This window comes from Coregonus lavaretus, assembly GCF_964263955.1.
Source record: "Coregonus lavaretus genome assembly, chromosome: 21".
Lineage (NCBI taxonomy): Eukaryota > Metazoa > Chordata > Actinopteri > Salmoniformes > Salmonidae > Coregonus > Coregonus lavaretus.
This window is the reverse complement of record NC_140008.1, coordinates 3,243,940-3,261,813: the sequence shown is the minus strand read 5'-3', so window position 1 is coordinate 3,261,813 and position 17,874 is coordinate 3,243,940. Positions and strand designations below refer to the sequence as shown.

Sequence of the window (17,874 nt, the reverse complement as noted above, 5' to 3'; positions counted from 1 at the left end):
GAAGAGGAGGAGGAAGATGAGGAAGAGGAGGAGGAAGAGGAGGATGAGGAGGTTGTTAGTTGCGATACGGATAATATTATGCCATATTTTAACTTTATTCATTCCATATGGCTGTCATATAAATAAATACAATGAAGGGAAATACATGGAAATAGTGTACTCTATTTGTCAGGTTGAGCAGACTGGAGTAAGAACTTACAAACTCCTTGCATGTGTCCTCTCTAGGCTGAACGTCTGCAGGTTCATCTTCCTCTTCATAGGGGTCCTCACAATCCTCGTTGGGCCTGTGGACTTTCTGCATGTTGCCAAACTCAACGGGGCCCACTTTACGGCCTGCACAGAAATACAATGATGTTATCCTTCATCAATAAGTTACAACCTGGGAGAAATTACAATGATGTTACTTGATGTAAGAATATATAACAGTCACTTAGAATATATAACAGTCACTTAGAATATATAACAGTCACTTAGAATATATAAGAATATATAACAGTCACTTAGAATATATAAAAGTCACTTAGAATATATAACAGTCACTTAGAATATATAACAGTCACTTAGAATATATAACAGTCACTTAGAATATATAACATAAATAACATGTTAATAATAACAACTCAATTAGCCATTATAAATATTTACATAAATGCTTAGAAATGCGTTATAAGTTACCATACATGTTATATAAATGATAATATTAGCCACTTGGAATATATTGATTACACGTAATACCTTAAAACCTTACATGAATAAGCCATTATTAATGCTTATACATATTTATATAAATGATTATAAGTGTGTTATAACCGACTATACATGTTATAATGCTGATGAATCGTAACGCTTATAATTCGTATAAATGCTCACCATTATAAATAAACTCATTGTGGACTGGAAGGCCATTGAAGTCTCCACAGAGACCACAGGTACGGTTGGTGTACTCTGAGTCCAGCTCCACCTAACGCAAACAGTGATGGGGTCAACAGTTTTTCAAGGTAGACTCAGCGAAACGACGTTGCCACGAGCAGCAGCTCAGATACCGAGTTGAGAGAGACGCAAGACAACGCTCACACACAGTATCTGTGCATCTGCACGGGTTCGTTTTACGCTGGTCACTGTTTAACGATAACAGTCCATTTCAGTGGAAAGTATTGAATTCTTACAAAGCAAATAAAAAAAAAGATATATACTGTTTTGATTCTTATAACGGCTTACCATGACGGCATCTTCTCCATTCCACATGACAACCAGGCCAACCTTGGAGTAGAGTTTGGTGTAAACTGCATTCCGCTCCAGTTGGACTCCTCCATTGTAGTAGGGCAGAGTTACACTGGGAATAAAGATCGTGAACGTCATTAAAAACATAGATTACATAGAAATGTGTCAATTAACAACAATGGGACACAAAAAATGCAGTTAAATCCTTTGAATTCAAAAGGAAATCCCTGGAAATATGTCAGAGCACTGTCTCAGATGTGAATAGCTAACAGCATTATATAAATCCATTACATTTTGCAGAGAGGAATTGTCATAGATAGATATATCAATACTTTACTGATCCCCAAAAGTAAATTATTTGGCTGATTCATCCAGTGACAGTCCAACTGACTATTCCACGTCTCACTTGAAAAAAAAGGATGTGAATCTCAACGCGACTTCCCTGATGAATCAGAGGACGCACAACAGAAAACATTTGGGGAGCACTTACATTTCTCCATTGACCGTGACCAGAGTCTTGGTCAGGTGGAAGACCAGGTCGTTGATAGTGACCACTACGTGTTTGACCGTAGGGTTCCCCTCATCCTCAGTAGCCTCGTTCCTCTTCAGGTGCACAGAGAACTCCTGGTAGGACTCAGAGTGGCAGTCGGAGGCCAGGTTGTATTCACAAGTCCCTGGGAACTGGTACACGTCTCCATCGAAGGTCTTGAAGTGCTCTCTGCCCCAGGTGCTGCAGATGCTGTTAACATGGTTGGACTGGCGAGCTGAGGAGACAGCATGATAAAAAGTGACCCACTTGAAATGTACGGAATCAAAAAGAGACATCATTTATCCGTTTGCTCTAAGTTGTAAATAATTCACCAAGTATTTCAAAATATCCAATTTTAGTGGATTGTGAATCAAGATATTAAAAACATATGGCACTCCATATGACAGACTGCACTCAGATTTGCTCCAACCATAATAGTTCATAATAGCATTATTTGTCTGTTCTTGACTGATAGTTGGTTGGAAATAGATATATACTTCATCTAACGGCATCTCTCTACGGTATCTATCTCTAATGTTTGACTGCTTGTCTTTGTCTGCATAGATCAAAATAAATCACTGCTATTTCCAAAATGATCCTGTATCGTCTTACCCTTCTTGGCTTTCACCTGGACGGCGCTCGTTAGTGGCAGAGCGAGAACACACAACCACAGAGTTGTCCACCCCATAGTTAGTGGCCAGGTGAAGTGGGCTTCAGGTAAAAGTGTAGAGTGCTGCTTGACAGCCTCCTTTATATTGGCATTGTTCAATCTGTGTCTGTCGGTTCACACCCCTCAGAAGGAGGATGTCAAGCCACTTTATTGAGACTTGGTAAACATGTCTATTGACAGGGCCAGATTACCGACTGGGCACTCAGATAATATAAGCAACACGGCATACGTCATTGCAAAATGTGAAGAATTGCAGGAAATTAGCTTTAAAACAGCAACATTTTCTCTTCGTTACCAAGAGGGGGGCCTCTAAAATGTTCTTGTGAAGGGCCCCAGATTTGGGTTTATTCCAGCCCTGTCTAAGGAAATTCAACCATTTTCAGAAGTCCCCTTGTCTCTATCCCCTTGGCTATTTATTATGGACATTATTTGGAGTAGATAGCCTGATACCCATTTCACACTATAAGGTTGACCCTTGTCACATTGTCCTTTTCTGCATGGTTCCAGCAACTGTGCTGGATGTGTAACCAGGCCGGCCCTGTACAGCTCAGCTTGACTTGACTCATTTGGGTCCTACAGTGTGAATCCGACTTAAGAGTTGTTTTAGCAATCACCCCAAAAAATACTTCCTACTGTGTTTTTTAATATATACTCCTGATTGAAACTCTATCGATTATATCTCAGCATCAGTATCACTGTTTACACAATCAATATGGATTAATACCCAAGATTAGAGTCATAATCCCTTTATTACATCCTCATAATGGTAAACGCCTCGTACTTCCTGTAATCTAAGGTGAATATGTCAACATGACACAGGTTCAGAGCAGTTCAACCTCAGTTTAAACTGTGTAGTGATGCGTGTACCAGTATGCGTGAGGCCTGGATGACGCCAGTGACAGAACGAGGCCGTGTCTTGAAGGACACCCTATTCCCTATACAGTATACTACTTTTGACCAGGCCCCGTAGGTCTCTAGGTCAAAAGTAGTATACTATAAAGGCAACAGGGATCCATTTGGGACGCGGTCAGCGTCTGTCCCCAGCAGCAGCAGCAGCAGCTCAGTAGAAGGGTTCAATCAGGGATATATAAGAGTCATCTATATATGGTTCAGGGTTATGGCATCTCCTGTCTGCCATCTGTTTCTCTTGAAGGAGGAGCAACCGAGGCCGTCAACAGTGCTACATCCTGGTCCCGGCCATGTTCCCAACCCTTTCAGACCCTTTCCAGCCTGGATGCCAGTCTGTTTTCAGCTAATCTTGTCAACTCCTCGTCATTCATTGGCACGCCAAACTTGACAAATTTCATAAGACAGTTATATATAGGAAATCTAACAACACACTGGCACCCAGGCTAGAAACGTTCTACTGTGGGTACAAGACGTTACACAGGCTATGGGACATTGCTGTTAGATTAGATGTTACTGTATGTCATTATTCTGTCTCAGGACACTGACTGATCCTTTGTCACTTTTCTCCTCAGCGTCTTCAATACCGGTTCATTTTAAAGGTAGACTCGGTGATATGATGTAGATGCAGAAAGTAAACAGCATAGTGGGTCAATTTCAGCAACAACCAAGAGTGTTGAAGGGAGAGGCTCAACTTCTCCTCTGTTTTGGTGCCCCTGGCTACCACCCTGGGAACAGAGTGAAGCGAACCCGTACATACATTATACATTCAAAGGCTGTACATAAGCATTCCATTAATTTATATGTCAACAATCGCAAGTTGATAATTGCTTCCACACTTCTTATGAATGCATGTAAGTGTTGTGAAGAATGGTCTGGACTGTAGGTGCTGTGATTTGATAAAGTTGACATGACATGGAGGGTAAGGTCAATGACAGGTATGGAGGGTAAGGTATGGAGGGTAAGGTCAATGACAGGTATGGAGGGTAAGGTATGGAGGGTAAGGTCAATGACAGGTATGGAGGCTGTACAGTTGACATGGAGGGTAAGGTATGGAGGGTAAGGTCAATGACAGGTATGGAGACTGTACAGTTGACATGGAGGGTAAGGTATGGAGGGTAAGGTCAATGACAGGTATGGAGGGTAAGGTCAATGACAGGTATGGAGGGTAAGGCATGGAGGGTAAGGTCAATGACAGGTATGGAGGCTGTACAGTTGACATGGAGGGTAAGGTCAATGACAGGTATGGAGGGTAAGGTATGGAGGGTAAGGTCAATGACAGGTATGGAAGCTGTACAGTTGATATGGAGGGTAAGGTATGGAGGGTAAGGCCAATGACAGGTATGGAGGGTAAGATATGGAGGGTAAGGTCAATGACAGGTATGGAGGCTGTACAGTTGACATGGAGGGTAAGGTCAATGACAGGCATGGAGGGTAAGGTCAATGACAGGTATGGAAGCTGTACAGTTGACGTGGAGGGTAAGGTATGGAGGGTAAGGTATGGAGGGTAAGGTCAATGACAGGTATGGAGGCTGTACAGTTGTGGAGTTGTTCAGGGAAACAATATGATTGAGTTTCTGTGACTTTCATCAATCAAGAGGAAATATTGATTCAGGCCCGTATTCATAAAGCTTCTTGGAGTAGGTCTAGGATCAGATCCATATAATCTATAATCTATAATCATTATAGATCTGATCAGATCCATATAATCTATAATCATTATAGATCTGATCAGTACGCTGAGGCGCTTTATGAATATGGGCCCTGGGTCACACTACAGATTGAAGTATTGCTCCAGATCGGCACCTGTATGTGTTCATACCAGCATGCAGTTGTCTCAGTGTTCACCGTTGTAGTGCCGTCATGTAACACAGTAGCGAAACAACAAGAAGACAAACAACTTTCCTTTACTGCAAACTTTTTTTTATTTTTTAAAATCAAGTGAGTAAATTGAGGTTAGCCAATAAACGTCGATTTGAGGTTAGAAGATCTAGGTGTATCTTGGCAGCAAAACAGGAATGTACAGTTCTGTCCCACCACACCATAAAGACAAACAGGGTGACAGCCAGCCAGTTGCTGTTCCATAGATACCCCTCCAAGGACAAATACAGGCATCTTTACACTGTCCAAGTTGAGTGCGTGAGTCTAACCACTCCCGTCAGCTAGACAGCTGCATACTTGGTCACGTCCTCAACCCTTCCCCTCCACCACTTAACAGCAGGTCGTCTACACTGTTGGTTTAGGGCGGATGGCCCTCCTTTCTGAGATATGTTATTGCGTTTATTAACAATGCGTTGTTGTAGTCTGTTGACGCTGTGTGTTTGATATCAAATACTTGTTACCCGACTGATACACACGTGGGTTAATCTCGTACACAGGACTCACTCTCGATGAGGTTTACACGTGGGTTTTCACATTCTATGTGGGCTATTTTACCAGGAAGTGAATTTAATTTAACTTTAATTTAAATGTAATGTGTGTTCTCTTTAATCAAATTAAAACTCTGTCCTGCTTTAAATGACATTCAGCTTATAAAGGCTTCATAATGCCTTCATAAGCACTACATAAAACCTTCATAATCTCTTCATAAAGCCTTCATAAGCACTACATAAATGTGTTACAAAGCATCTATAACCGTATGTCATGCTTTATAAAGGGTTCATAAACGTGTCATAACTGTGTGAAATAACCACCGATGTCAAACGTGACATAAGTTATAACCCACTATGTGGAATATGAAATAAACGTGTGCTTTATAAAAGGTGACATGTTGTGCTGAAGGATGACATACGCTCTGAAGTGATGTCATGTTAGTCACGTTACACCTAATCTCGTTCCCAGACACTTCTGCCCCAAATGAAGGTCTGGTGGACCAACTCATCAACCTTGGCCTTCATTAGTTAGGGTTAGGTTTAAAATCCCATTTTAAGAAGGTAAACTGTGGAAATGGGCAGGGGATTAGCCGTAATTATGACTTGACTGTGTTAAGTAGTGACGATGACAAATACTTTACTCAGTGAGGTCACTCCTATAGAATTCGATGGTCACTCCCACTAAGGCCAACTCTGAATGGTTGATATCCCAGGCTTATATGTGCTGTGAGTGCAATAGCCTGGGGAACGACGTTACACCAAGAAACACTTACCTTGATGAAAGCCCCCCAACCTAAAGAAATTGAAAGTGTCTTTCTTCTGGATCCAAGTTACATGTTCCTCAGTACACAAACAAGCACACATCAAAAGCTAGCCATAGCGAGCGGTGCTGGGCTCAGTCAGGTCTTTGACACATTCACCCACTCCCCCTGCTGAAAGATCAGCCACAAAAAGTTGGCACCATTGTAACAGGTTGAAATCAAGCCCTGGTCTCCATGGGAACAGAAGAGGAATACCTGGTACGGTGGTCTCAGGTTGGACTACTCCAAATCATCTAGTTTCTAACACACACACACACACACGCGCGCACGCACGCACGCACGCACGCACGCACACACGCACACACACACACACACACACACACACACACACACACACACGCACACACGCACACACGCACACACGCACACACGCACACACACACACACACACACACACACACAAGCTTTGCAGGTCCATCAAATCATTTAAATACCTCTCACACCCTACAGTAACCTGTGGATCATGAGAGAACCTTCATAAAATCAACAGAACGTTAATAACCTATTTATTGACACTTTATGTAGTGTCCTGTAATACTTAGTTTGACGTGAGACACCTTCGGTCATTCATAACACATCTATAAAGACTCTATATCTCATGACGCTCTACTTGCTATAAAGTCAGACCCCTTTGGTCATTTATAACACAAAGGCTTAATGATGTAAACACAATTGTATTAACACTTAGGAATTATCACTAACAGCTAAATCAAATAAAACATTAAAAGACATGTTTAAACTATGTATTGACACTTTATGTGGTGTCCTGTAATACTTAGTTTGAAGTCAGACCCCTTTGGTAATTTATAACACATAAAGGCTTAATAATGTAAACACAAATGTATTAACACTTACAGGTAAAACAAATAAACATTAAAGACATGTTTAAACCATACGTTTCCTTTTTTTTGTAAACTTTTTTTAAATAATACAAATACATGAAGTCCAGCAATGCAATGACGTGTAACATTCCACAGGGCTGTGAATAGTGCAGCTTGTCCCTGAGCTGGAGGACGATTGGTTCTTGCCTCTCTTCCTGATGGAGGGCGATTGGTTCTGGCCTCTCTGCCTGCTGGAGGTTACTGCATGGTGGTTCTGACCTTAAAAGTAACAACAAAGAAAGTTAGCAGGTCTGTTAGGAAACGCCTTTGTCTCACCGCCTGGATGAGGGCATTTCTGTGCTGATCCAGAAACTCTAAATGGGGAGAATGGAAACTGCATTTAATTTGTATTATTATATTCCTCTTTCAAATACAAATCTCATGACGTGACTATGAGACATGGCTGTATCTAGGGGGATTTGTATTTAGCTGAGCATGCTAGCTAGCTAAATTTCGGCTAGCTAGCGATTGCTGTGAAGTCACCATAATTTTTTGAAATAACGATTGAGGTAGCTACAATATGTAATCTAACTCAACACTTAACTACTACAAACTAATTGAAATGACAATAAATAAAGGTTAACTTACTTGTTTGAATTAGATTTGCGAACTCATCACATGATCAGCGTCTCATCAGCAACACTAAAAAAGTACCTCCGGTTCACAGAATTTCGTAAATGTTCTAAATACAAATTCCCCACAATATAGCAGAAAAGTGTCAATAACCATTCATGATTTACGAAAAATAATTGTCTAAACATTAACAATGATTCACATTTGTTCATATTTAAAGTGACATTTGCATTAAATTGGGGTTTTAAAAGATGTTAGGAGGTCAAATAAATGCCTCCAATGCGAATCACTGTATATGGAATACATATTGGCTTAGAGCAATAACTATTCTGGGTGCCGCAGTAAAAATATTGTAGGGAACACTCAGTAGGGGCTGTAGAATGTACAGTTGAAGTGGGAAGTTTACTACTGTTCCACATGTACTGCACTGTTCCACATGTACTGCACTGTTCCACATGTACTGCACTGTTCCACTGTACTGCACTGTTCCACTGTACTGCACTGTTCCACTGTACTGCACTGTTCCACATGTTTTCAGCAGCTGAACAGTAGAGTCGCTCATAAAAGTTCACAAAGCTGGTCACAGTCAGACTTCTGTAGTGACACCTTGTCTTCCTTCTCTTCTCTGTACTGGGAAACAAGTGTTTTAGGTCAGACTGCCCAGGTACACTTATTTTACTGGTTGACTAAACTGTACTTTTCAGACTCTCAGGCCCCACTGTGATTGAATAATAGGATTAGAGAGAAGAGAGTGACGTGAGTTTAGGCTAAAACAAAAAGAAAGAAGTACAGTTGAATTCGGAGGTTTACATACACTTAGGTTGGAGTCATTAAAACTTTTTTTCAACCACTCCACAAATTTCTTGTTAACAAACTATAGTTTTGACAAGTCGGTTAGGACATCTACTTTGTGCATGACACAAGTAATTTTTCCAACAATTGTTTACAGACAGATTATTTCACTTATGTGCCTTTAAACAGCTTGGAAAATTCCAGAAAATGACGTCATGGCTTCAGACGCTTCTGATAGGCTAATTGACATCATCTGAGTCAATTGGAGGTGTACCTGTGAATGTATTTCAAGGCCTACCTTCAAACTCAGTGCCTCTTTACTTGACATCATGGGAAAATCAAAAGAAATCAGCCAAGACCTCAGAAAAACAATTGTTGACCTCCACAAATCTGGTTCATCCTTGGGAGCAATTTCCAAACGCCTGATGGTACCATGTTCATTTGTACAAACAATAGTACCCAAGTATAAACACCATGGGACCACGCAGCCATCATACCGCTCAGGAAGGAGACGCGTTCTGTCTCCTAGAGATGAACGTACTTTGGTGCGAAAAGTGAAAATCAATCCCAGAACAACAGCAAAGGACCTTGTGAAGATGCTGGAGGAAACAGGTACAAACGTATTTATATCCACAGTAAAATTAGTCCTATATCGACATAACCTGAAAGGCCGCTCAGCAAGGAAGAAGCCACTGCTCCAAAAACGCCATAAAAAAGCCAGACTACGGTTTGCAACTGCACATGGGGACAAAGATCGTACTTTTTGGAGAAATGCCCTCTGGTCTGATGAAACAAAAATAGAACTGTTTGGCCATAATGACCATCGTTATGTTTGAAGGAAAAAGGGGGTGCCTTGCAAGCAGAAGAACACCATCCCAACCGTGAAGCACGGGGGTGGCAGCATCATGCTGTGGGGTGCTTTGCTGCAGGAGGGACTGGTGCACTTCACAAATAGATGGCATCATGAGGAAGGAAAATGATGTGGATTATTGAAGCAACATCTCAAGACATCAGTCAGGAAATTAAAGCTTGGTCGCAAATGGGTCTTCCAAATGGACAATGACCCCAAGCATACTTTCAAAGTTGTGGCAAAATGGCTTAAGGACAACAAAGTCAAGGTATTGGAGTGGCCATCACAAAGCCTTGACCTCAATCCTATAGAAAATGTGTGGGCAGAACTGAAAAAGAGTGTGCGAGCAAGGAGGCCTACAAACCTGACTCAGTTACACCAGCTCTGTCAGGAGAAATGGGCCAAAATTCACCCAACTTATTGTGGGAAGCTTGTGGAAGGCTACCCGAAACGTTTGACCCAAGTTAAACAATTTAAAGGCAATGCTACCAAACACTATTAGAGTGTATGTAAACTTCTGACCCACTGGGAATGTGATGAAAGAAATTAAATCTGAAATAAATAATTCTCTCTACTATTATTCTGACATTTTACATTCTTAAAATAAAGTGGTGATCCTACCTGACTTAAGACAGGGAATTTTTACTAGGATTAAATGTCAGGAATTGTGACAAACTGAGTTAAAATTTATTTGGCTAAGGTGTATGTAAACTTCAGACTTCAACTGTATATAATGGTGTCATTTCACAGGGCTCTGAGTAATACAGAGTGTTGCTGGCCTTTTACTCCACCCATTGGCCGAATCACATCACATGTGCTCTTACTGCACTACAGATAACCCCTAACCCAACAACAGTACAGGTCATGCTCACTGAATTAAAGGGCAACTACACTCAACAACAACAAAATCCCAGACCTCAAAAGTCATCCCCTGATGTTGTTTAAGCATCATTTTTGTTGTTTTTCAATTTTTTAAAAAGTGTGTAAAAACTGGGGTAAACCAGAAAATATTGGGGAAAAACCCGAATCCTGGAAAAACAAAACCAAGAAAATGGAATTTGGGGAAAAAACAGAAGTAGGTAAAAAAATTAAAACAGATTTTAAGAGGCCAACGTGTTCTGCTGTGTATGACTGCACTTTAGAGTGTGTATCATCCTGCAGCACAGCATTATGGGGGAAGTTGAGGTCAGGTCCAATATTGACTATGAACCAAAGAGGGAAAGAGGTTGGGCCATTCTAGAAATGTTTTAGTGAAATACAATATAATATATCAAATTTAGCAGACACTTTTATTCAAAGCGACTTACAGTCATGCGTATGGGTGGTCCTGGGAATCAACATTTATGTAGTGTTTATGAAGGCTTTATGAATCCTTAATTAAGCCTTTATAAGCTGCACAGCATTTAAAGCGGGACCTAAAACTCAAAACATCGAACAAACTGTAGTAATATATATCGGAAATAGGCACTTATTATAAACCATGTCAATTTCAATAGAAGCTGGGTTGTTGGTGATATTGTTGGAATAAAAAACACAACCAGGAAATGATTTATTGGAGAAAAGAAAAGGAAATGATCACATGTCAAACTCCTGTAACCGTAGTAACAGTAGACACACGTTTCCCATGTGGGAGAGGCTATACCGACACGCTTGGCACCCAAATTGATGACGTATGTCACGCAGCGAGGGTCGAGTGGAGGCCAACGGATTCGGTTCAGTCAGTTCAGTCAGTCTTCCTGATGAACCCCTTCCAAGATAGCTAGTGGCTAGAAAACTTCAGCTAGAATTTTTTACTTGTCTGCCGAAGTTGGGACTTGGGAAAGTGTTCAGAACCAGTCAGTTTATCTGAGTAATTGTTCGGTTTTTATGTACTGTAGATGTTAATGCTGCAGTTGTAAATTTATTTACCCCTTTTTTTGGGGGTGAAAATCACTACAATAATTATGCATCAGCTGTCAGCCTGATATAAAGTGGAGAGGAAGAGGAGGAGCTCCTTGGACCCTTCCAGAAGTAATTTAGCCATTCATTGTAGCTATAGAGCCCCACAGTGGAGGTGTCATAATACCCATAAACCCTAGCGGTCAAACAGGGAAATGGTTCCAATAGTTTCCCTACCATTCATTTTTCCCATAGGGAATTTTAGAAACACTTAAAATAAGGGCTGTGTTTGTGTAGGCTGACCCTGGTGTGACGTTTTGATAACCATGTAAATCTCTCTAGGACAAGGTGACTTTTATCAACAGCTAATTTTCCCCCCAACATCGGACACCCCCCTAACTTCGGACACTCTCTAGCGGTTGGAGGACTAAATCACCTCGAGTTCAACATTGAAATGGGACTGGAAAATAACGGTAAGTTTAGCGACTAACGACACCCTTCTAGCTAGCTGACCACCAATTTTCAGTGCAATTTATGTAAGTTAAGTTAGGTTTTGAGAGTTTTCAAAAAGGTTATATACAGCGGCAAGAAAAAGTATGTGAACCCTTTGGAATTACCTGGATTTCTGCATAAATTGGTCATAGAATTTGATCTGATCTTCATCTAAGTCACAACAACAGACTAACACAGTGTGCTTAAACTAATAACACAACAATTATTGTATTTTTCTTGTCTATATTGAATACATAACTTAAACATTCACAGTGTAGGTTGGAAAAAGTATGTGAACCCCCTAGGCTAATGACTTCTCCAAAAGATAATTGGAGTCAGGAGTCAGCTAAACTGGAGTCCAATCAATGAGACGAGATTGGAGATGTTGGTTAGAGCTGCCCTGCCCTATGAAAAACACTCACAAAATTTGAGTTCGCTGTTCACAAGAAGCATTGCCTGATGTGAACCATGCCTCGAACAAAAGAGATCTCAGAAGACCTAAGATTAAGAATTGTTGACTTGCATGAAGCTGTAAAGGGTTACAAAAGTATCTCTAAAAGCCTTGATGTTCATCAGTCCACGGTAAGACAAATTGTCTATAAATTTAGAAAGTTCAGCACTGTTGCTACTCTCCCTAGGAGCGGCCGTCCTGCAGAGATGACTGCAAGAGCACACCGCAAAATGCTCAATGAGGTTAAGAAGAATCCTAGAGTGTCAGCTAAAGATTTACAGAAATCTCTGGAACATGCTAACATCTCTGTTGACGAGTCTACGATACGTAAAACACTAAACAAGAACGGTGTTCATGGGAGGAGACCAAGGAAGAAGCAACTGCTGTCCAAAAAAAAAACATTGCTGCACGTCTGAAGTTCGCAAAAGAGCACCTGGATGTTCCATAGCGCTACTGGTAAAATATTCTGTGGACAGATGAAACTAATGTTGAGTTGTTTGGAAGGAACACAACACTATGTGTGGGGGGAAAAAGGCACAGCACACCAACATCAAAACCTCATCCCAACTGTAAAGTATGGTGGAGGGAGCATCATGGTTTGGGGCTGCTTTGCTGCCTCAGGGTCTAGAAAGCTTGCCATCATCGACGGAAACATTTATTCCCAAGTTTATCAAGAATGTAAGGCTATCTGTCCGCCAATTGAAGCTCAACAGAAGTTGGGTGATGCAACAGGACAACGACCCAAAACACAGAAGTAAATCAACAACAGAATGGCTTCAACAGAAGAAAATACCCGTTCTGGAGTGGCCCAGTCAGACTCCTGACCTCAACCCGATTGAGATGCTGTGGCATGACCTCAAGAGAGTGGTTCACACCAGACATCCCAAGAATATTGCTGAACTGAAACAGTTTTGTAAAGAGGAATGGTCCAAAATTCCTCCTGACCGTTGTGCAGGTCTGATCCGCAACTACAGAAAACGTTTGGTTGAGGTTATTGCTGTCAAAGGAGGGTCAACCAGTTATTAAATCCAAGGGTTCACATACTTTTCCCACCCTGCACTGTGAATGTTTACACGGTGTGTTCAATAAAGACATGAAAACGTTTAATTGTTTGTATGTTATTAGTTTAAGCAGACTGTGTTAGTCTGTTGTTGTGACTTAGATGAAGATCAGATCAAATTCTATGACCAATTTATGCAGAAATCCAGGAAATTCCTAAGGGTTCACATACTTTTTCTTGCCACTGTATATACACATTTTGTGGGACACGCTGTATATTGTAAAATTAGACTGCGTGACAGACCACACATCATTTAATATCCAACGTTTTACCTCTGAAATATAGCTAACGGATTTGCAAATGTTGCTACCTTAGTTGCTAAATGTTGATAGAACTGCTAAGTAACTAAAAAGGAAATAAATTGTAAGTGTTAGATAATAGTTTACATATGACGAAAACAGCTGAATGTTGTCAAGCTTTACCGTATCAAAATTGGAGTCCTCTGACTGAGGCGTTTTGTGCAATCTGCAAAAAATTATTTTGATCTTTGAACCATGAACTTTTTGCCACCTATCACTGTTGGCTATGTTTCATCTTACAACAGCTACATAGAGGTAGTATTTAGTCAAATGTTACAATGTATGCATCAATATTAAACTAATTGGGACACTCATTTTCATTACAGATAACATCAAACAAAAAACGTGGGTACACTTTCAGCTATTGTGAAAACTTTCATCATCACCTTTCAATGCCTTAGCTTTGAAATGTAAATGTTTATACATATTCAGATTGAGTTATCTTTCTAAAATGTGTATAGTATGCCAAGTTATTTAGCTACATGTATTTCCCACCACAGCATGGAGGAAGTCAAGAGGAAGCAGTGGAGTGAGGTGGACATGTCCCATGCCATGGAGGACTGCGGGGCAGGGATGGCTATCCGCCAGGCTGCCAAGGTTAGGCATCTTTTCTTTTTAGGAGATTACCACGTGTATGTGAATTTTATCTGCTAGTAACAGTTTTCTTTTCTTATCTACCAAGGTGCATGGTGTACCTCGGCAGACCCTGGCGGACAGGCTGAGCGGCCGGGTGACCCATGGTGGTCACAGTGGACCACCCACTGCTTGCACCAGAGGATGAAAATTCTCTGGTGCAGTACTGTATCTACAGCGCCAGCCAAGGATTCCCCTTCACCAGACAGAGGCTGATGAAATACGCCGAACAAAATACGCAGGTATCTATGTGTTTATGTGTTTATGTATGTAGAATGCTGGACTGACTGTTCTCAATGTGTGTGATGTAAATGTGGATGTGTGTGGTGATGCCAAAACAAACATTTTCATCCCGGATGGACAATTATATATTCTATTCTATAGTAGGTTTCGGCACCCAGGGGAAACAATTCCACCACTGGGGAAGAGGTGGTGGGAAATGTTCAAGAGGAGGCACAAGAACCTGAGCATGAGGAGGCCGGACACCCTGGACAGGGGGAGAGCTGAGTGTGCCACACGTCCGACGATGGACACCTTCTTCCCTTCTTATGAGAAGCACTTGGAGGAGAGTGGGTTGAGGGAGAAACCCAGACAAATCTATAACTGCGATGAGTCTGGGTTTCGTAGCGACCAGAGTAGGCACAAAATGCTGGCTCCCCGGGGCGCAAATCACGTGTACCAGCAGGCTCACATCACAGTGCTGGCCTGCTTCAATGCAGCTGGGGAGGACCTCCCCCCATTTATCATCTACCCCAAGTGTTTCCCCGGTGGCCACTACACAGTGGGAGGCCCCCCCAATGCCTTGTATGGACGGTCAAACAGTGGCTACATTGACGGGGACCTGTTCAGGAAGTGGTTTCTGCACTTCTTTAAGCATGCAGTGAAGGAGCGCCCTCTCCTTCTCCTCTTCGATGGGCACAAGAGCCACATGGACCCGGAGGTGCTCGCGGCGGCACTAAGGGAAGGGGTTCTACTTCTTTGTCTTCCACCACACTGCACCCGTGTCCTGCAGCCGCTGGACGTGGCATACTTTGGCCCTTTAAAGGCTGAGTTCTCCAAGGTAGCTGGAGACCTCAGACATTTTGACCACTCCTACATGGTAAACAAATCAGAATTTGCCAGAGTATTCCGCTACCCGTACCAGCGATGCAAGGACAGGAAGGGTTTAAGAAGTGTGGCCTCTTCCCTTTTGACCCCTCAGCCATTGAAGGGTCCTGTTTAATGCCGTCTCGGTCCCTACCGGGTCCCAGCACCGCCTCTCCTGGAACCACTGTGCCGTCCATTTACATGTTAGTTATTTAGCAGACGCTCTTATCCAGAGCCACTTACAGTTAGTGAGTGTATACATATTTTCATACTGGCCCCCCGTGGGAAACGAACCCACAACCCTGGCGTTGCAAGCGCCATGCTCTACCAACTGAGCTACACAGGGCTACCAGCGCCTCCTCCCCAGCGACCACAGGAGGACCCTCAGCCTCTGCTCCAGTCCCAGCCCTAGCTCTAGAAGAGCACCCCCTAATAGAGGGGGGGCTGATAGCGAAGGACCTGGGGCACATCCTTACTGTCCTGACGTATCGGCTGGACCGATACAGAAGACTCCCTGTGGTCGCCACATGCCTCCCGGCCACACCATCATCAGCCCCTCAACCCCACCATTACAAACACCAGCTCCTCCAAGCCATCGTTGGCGGTTTCATCCACCACCACGACGATGCACACCACCCCCCCCCCCCCCCGTCTGTCACCGCCAACACGGCCTCCTCTGGACCAACTGCCTCCTCCGTCTCCCCTGGTCACACCACCATAGCAGCCTCGTCTGGTGTCCCTGGCCCCCTGCAATTTGAATACAGCCACCTCCACAGGTAAACACATACTGTTTGTTATGTGTTTTATAAAACTGCAATGTTTAAACATTTTTTCATTCTTTACATTTCTACAGTCCATAGCACCAGCCCTCAAGGCATGTCCACCTCCTCCTAAACTTCTGCAGCTTCCTCCAGAGGTATTGATGTAAAAAAAAAAAAGTTGAAAATGGTTTTCATAAAACATGCTCTGTCTAACATTACTTTTTCTCTCAACTGCAGCACAGAAAAGGAAGAGAAAAGCTCCACCGGCCACCTCTGTCACGTCACCACTCTCAGGTACTTCATAATCTGGTTGTTTTTCTCTCTCTCAGTTGTATCAGTTACTATTGTTGCTGTAGTAGTAAAACATGTTTTTTGTTTTTGTTTTTCAAATAAAAGAAGAGAGCACTTGCTGTGCTCGCTGCGGGGAGCGTGATCCGCCTGCAAGCTCCCCTCAGGAGTGTAGATCCGAGGTGCCATGGTTGTGCTGTAGACTTCTGCCAGCACTGGTTCCACTGCAGGTGTGTGCTGTGGGATCCAGAGGTAGCAATGGAGCTGTATTATTATTGTGATTATTGTGCCAATATAGGGATGGGGTCGAGATTTAATTGTTTCTTTTGTTTCTTTTCATATGAAAATATTTATTTGTAAAAAAATATATATAATGTATTTTATATTGATTATTTATTTTATTTATATTTATTTATATTTATTCAACCCATCTTGTGTATTTCTTCCTTTCCTTTCCAAGGGCAACAAACTCCAACAGTGTTTTCATTGTTTATGTTAATGCACATTACTGAAATTAAAGTTTTATTTGATGTAAATTATTCATTTAGTATTTAGTTATCTACTTTCTCTAAACATAAGATGAATCTGTAAAACAAATTATGAGACATTATTTGGTTACAATACTGAAGAAGATGTTGGTGAAGAACCATTTTATGAGTCCACAGGAGGGCACATTGCAATGAAAAGTTGACGGGCAAGTAATTCATTTTTTTAACCGGAAGGCTACAGTGGCTTGCGAAAGTATTCACCCCCCTTGGCATTTTTACTACTTTGTTTCCTTACAACCTGGAATTGATTTTTGGGGGGGTTTGTTATCATTTGATTTACACAACATGCCTACCACTTTGAAGATGCAAAATAGTCAATACTTTGTAGAGCCGCCTTTTGCAGCAATTACAGCTGCAAGTCTATTGGGGTATGTCTTTATAAGCTTGGCACATCTAGCCACTGGGATTTTTGCCCATTCTTCAAGGCAAAACTGCTCAAGCATTTTTTTAGTTTTAATGGTTGAAAATGTAGCTGAAAGTTATTTACCCTATTACCTGCCCAATTGTTGAGCAGCAGTTTAAGATGGCATATATGGTCAGTTACCCGTTGGTAGGAATGCTGAGGTGAAAGAGACAGAATTCATGTTGGGAAAATGTGAAACGTGAACATCTTTAAACAGATTACAATTTTATTTAGACTCAAATAATTTACAGCAGTTCCACAGGAGAAAAGTTTTGGTAACGTTTACCTTTGACCCTCATCACGTTTAAATATACAGGGATGGTGCAACTGGTTAGTGCAAAAGGCACAGAAGTGGTTGGA

The 17,874-nt window shown here is 41.9% G+C and overlaps 1 protein-coding gene across 1 annotated transcript in view; it reads right to left on the bottom strand.

Annotated features, from left to right (window-relative positions):
* LOC311148693 (mucin-2-like) overlaps nucleotides 1-15,711 on the bottom strand; it is a gene marked incomplete at both ends in the record, with an annotated part of 39,515 nt that extends 23,804 nt beyond the window's left edge. Inside the window, 5 exons of the mRNA XM_084185672.1 lie at nucleotides 200-333; nucleotides 871-961; nucleotides 1,219-1,333; nucleotides 1,712-1,985; nucleotides 15,669-15,711. Coding sequence (XP_084041798.1) covers nucleotides 200-333; nucleotides 871-961; nucleotides 1,219-1,333; nucleotides 1,712-1,985; nucleotides 15,669-15,711 — 657 coding nt within the window. The remainder of the gene's footprint in view (nucleotides 1-199; nucleotides 334-870; nucleotides 962-1,218; nucleotides 1,334-1,711; nucleotides 1,986-15,668) is intronic.
* Between the last annotated feature and the right edge of the window lie 2,163 nt (nucleotides 15,712-17,874).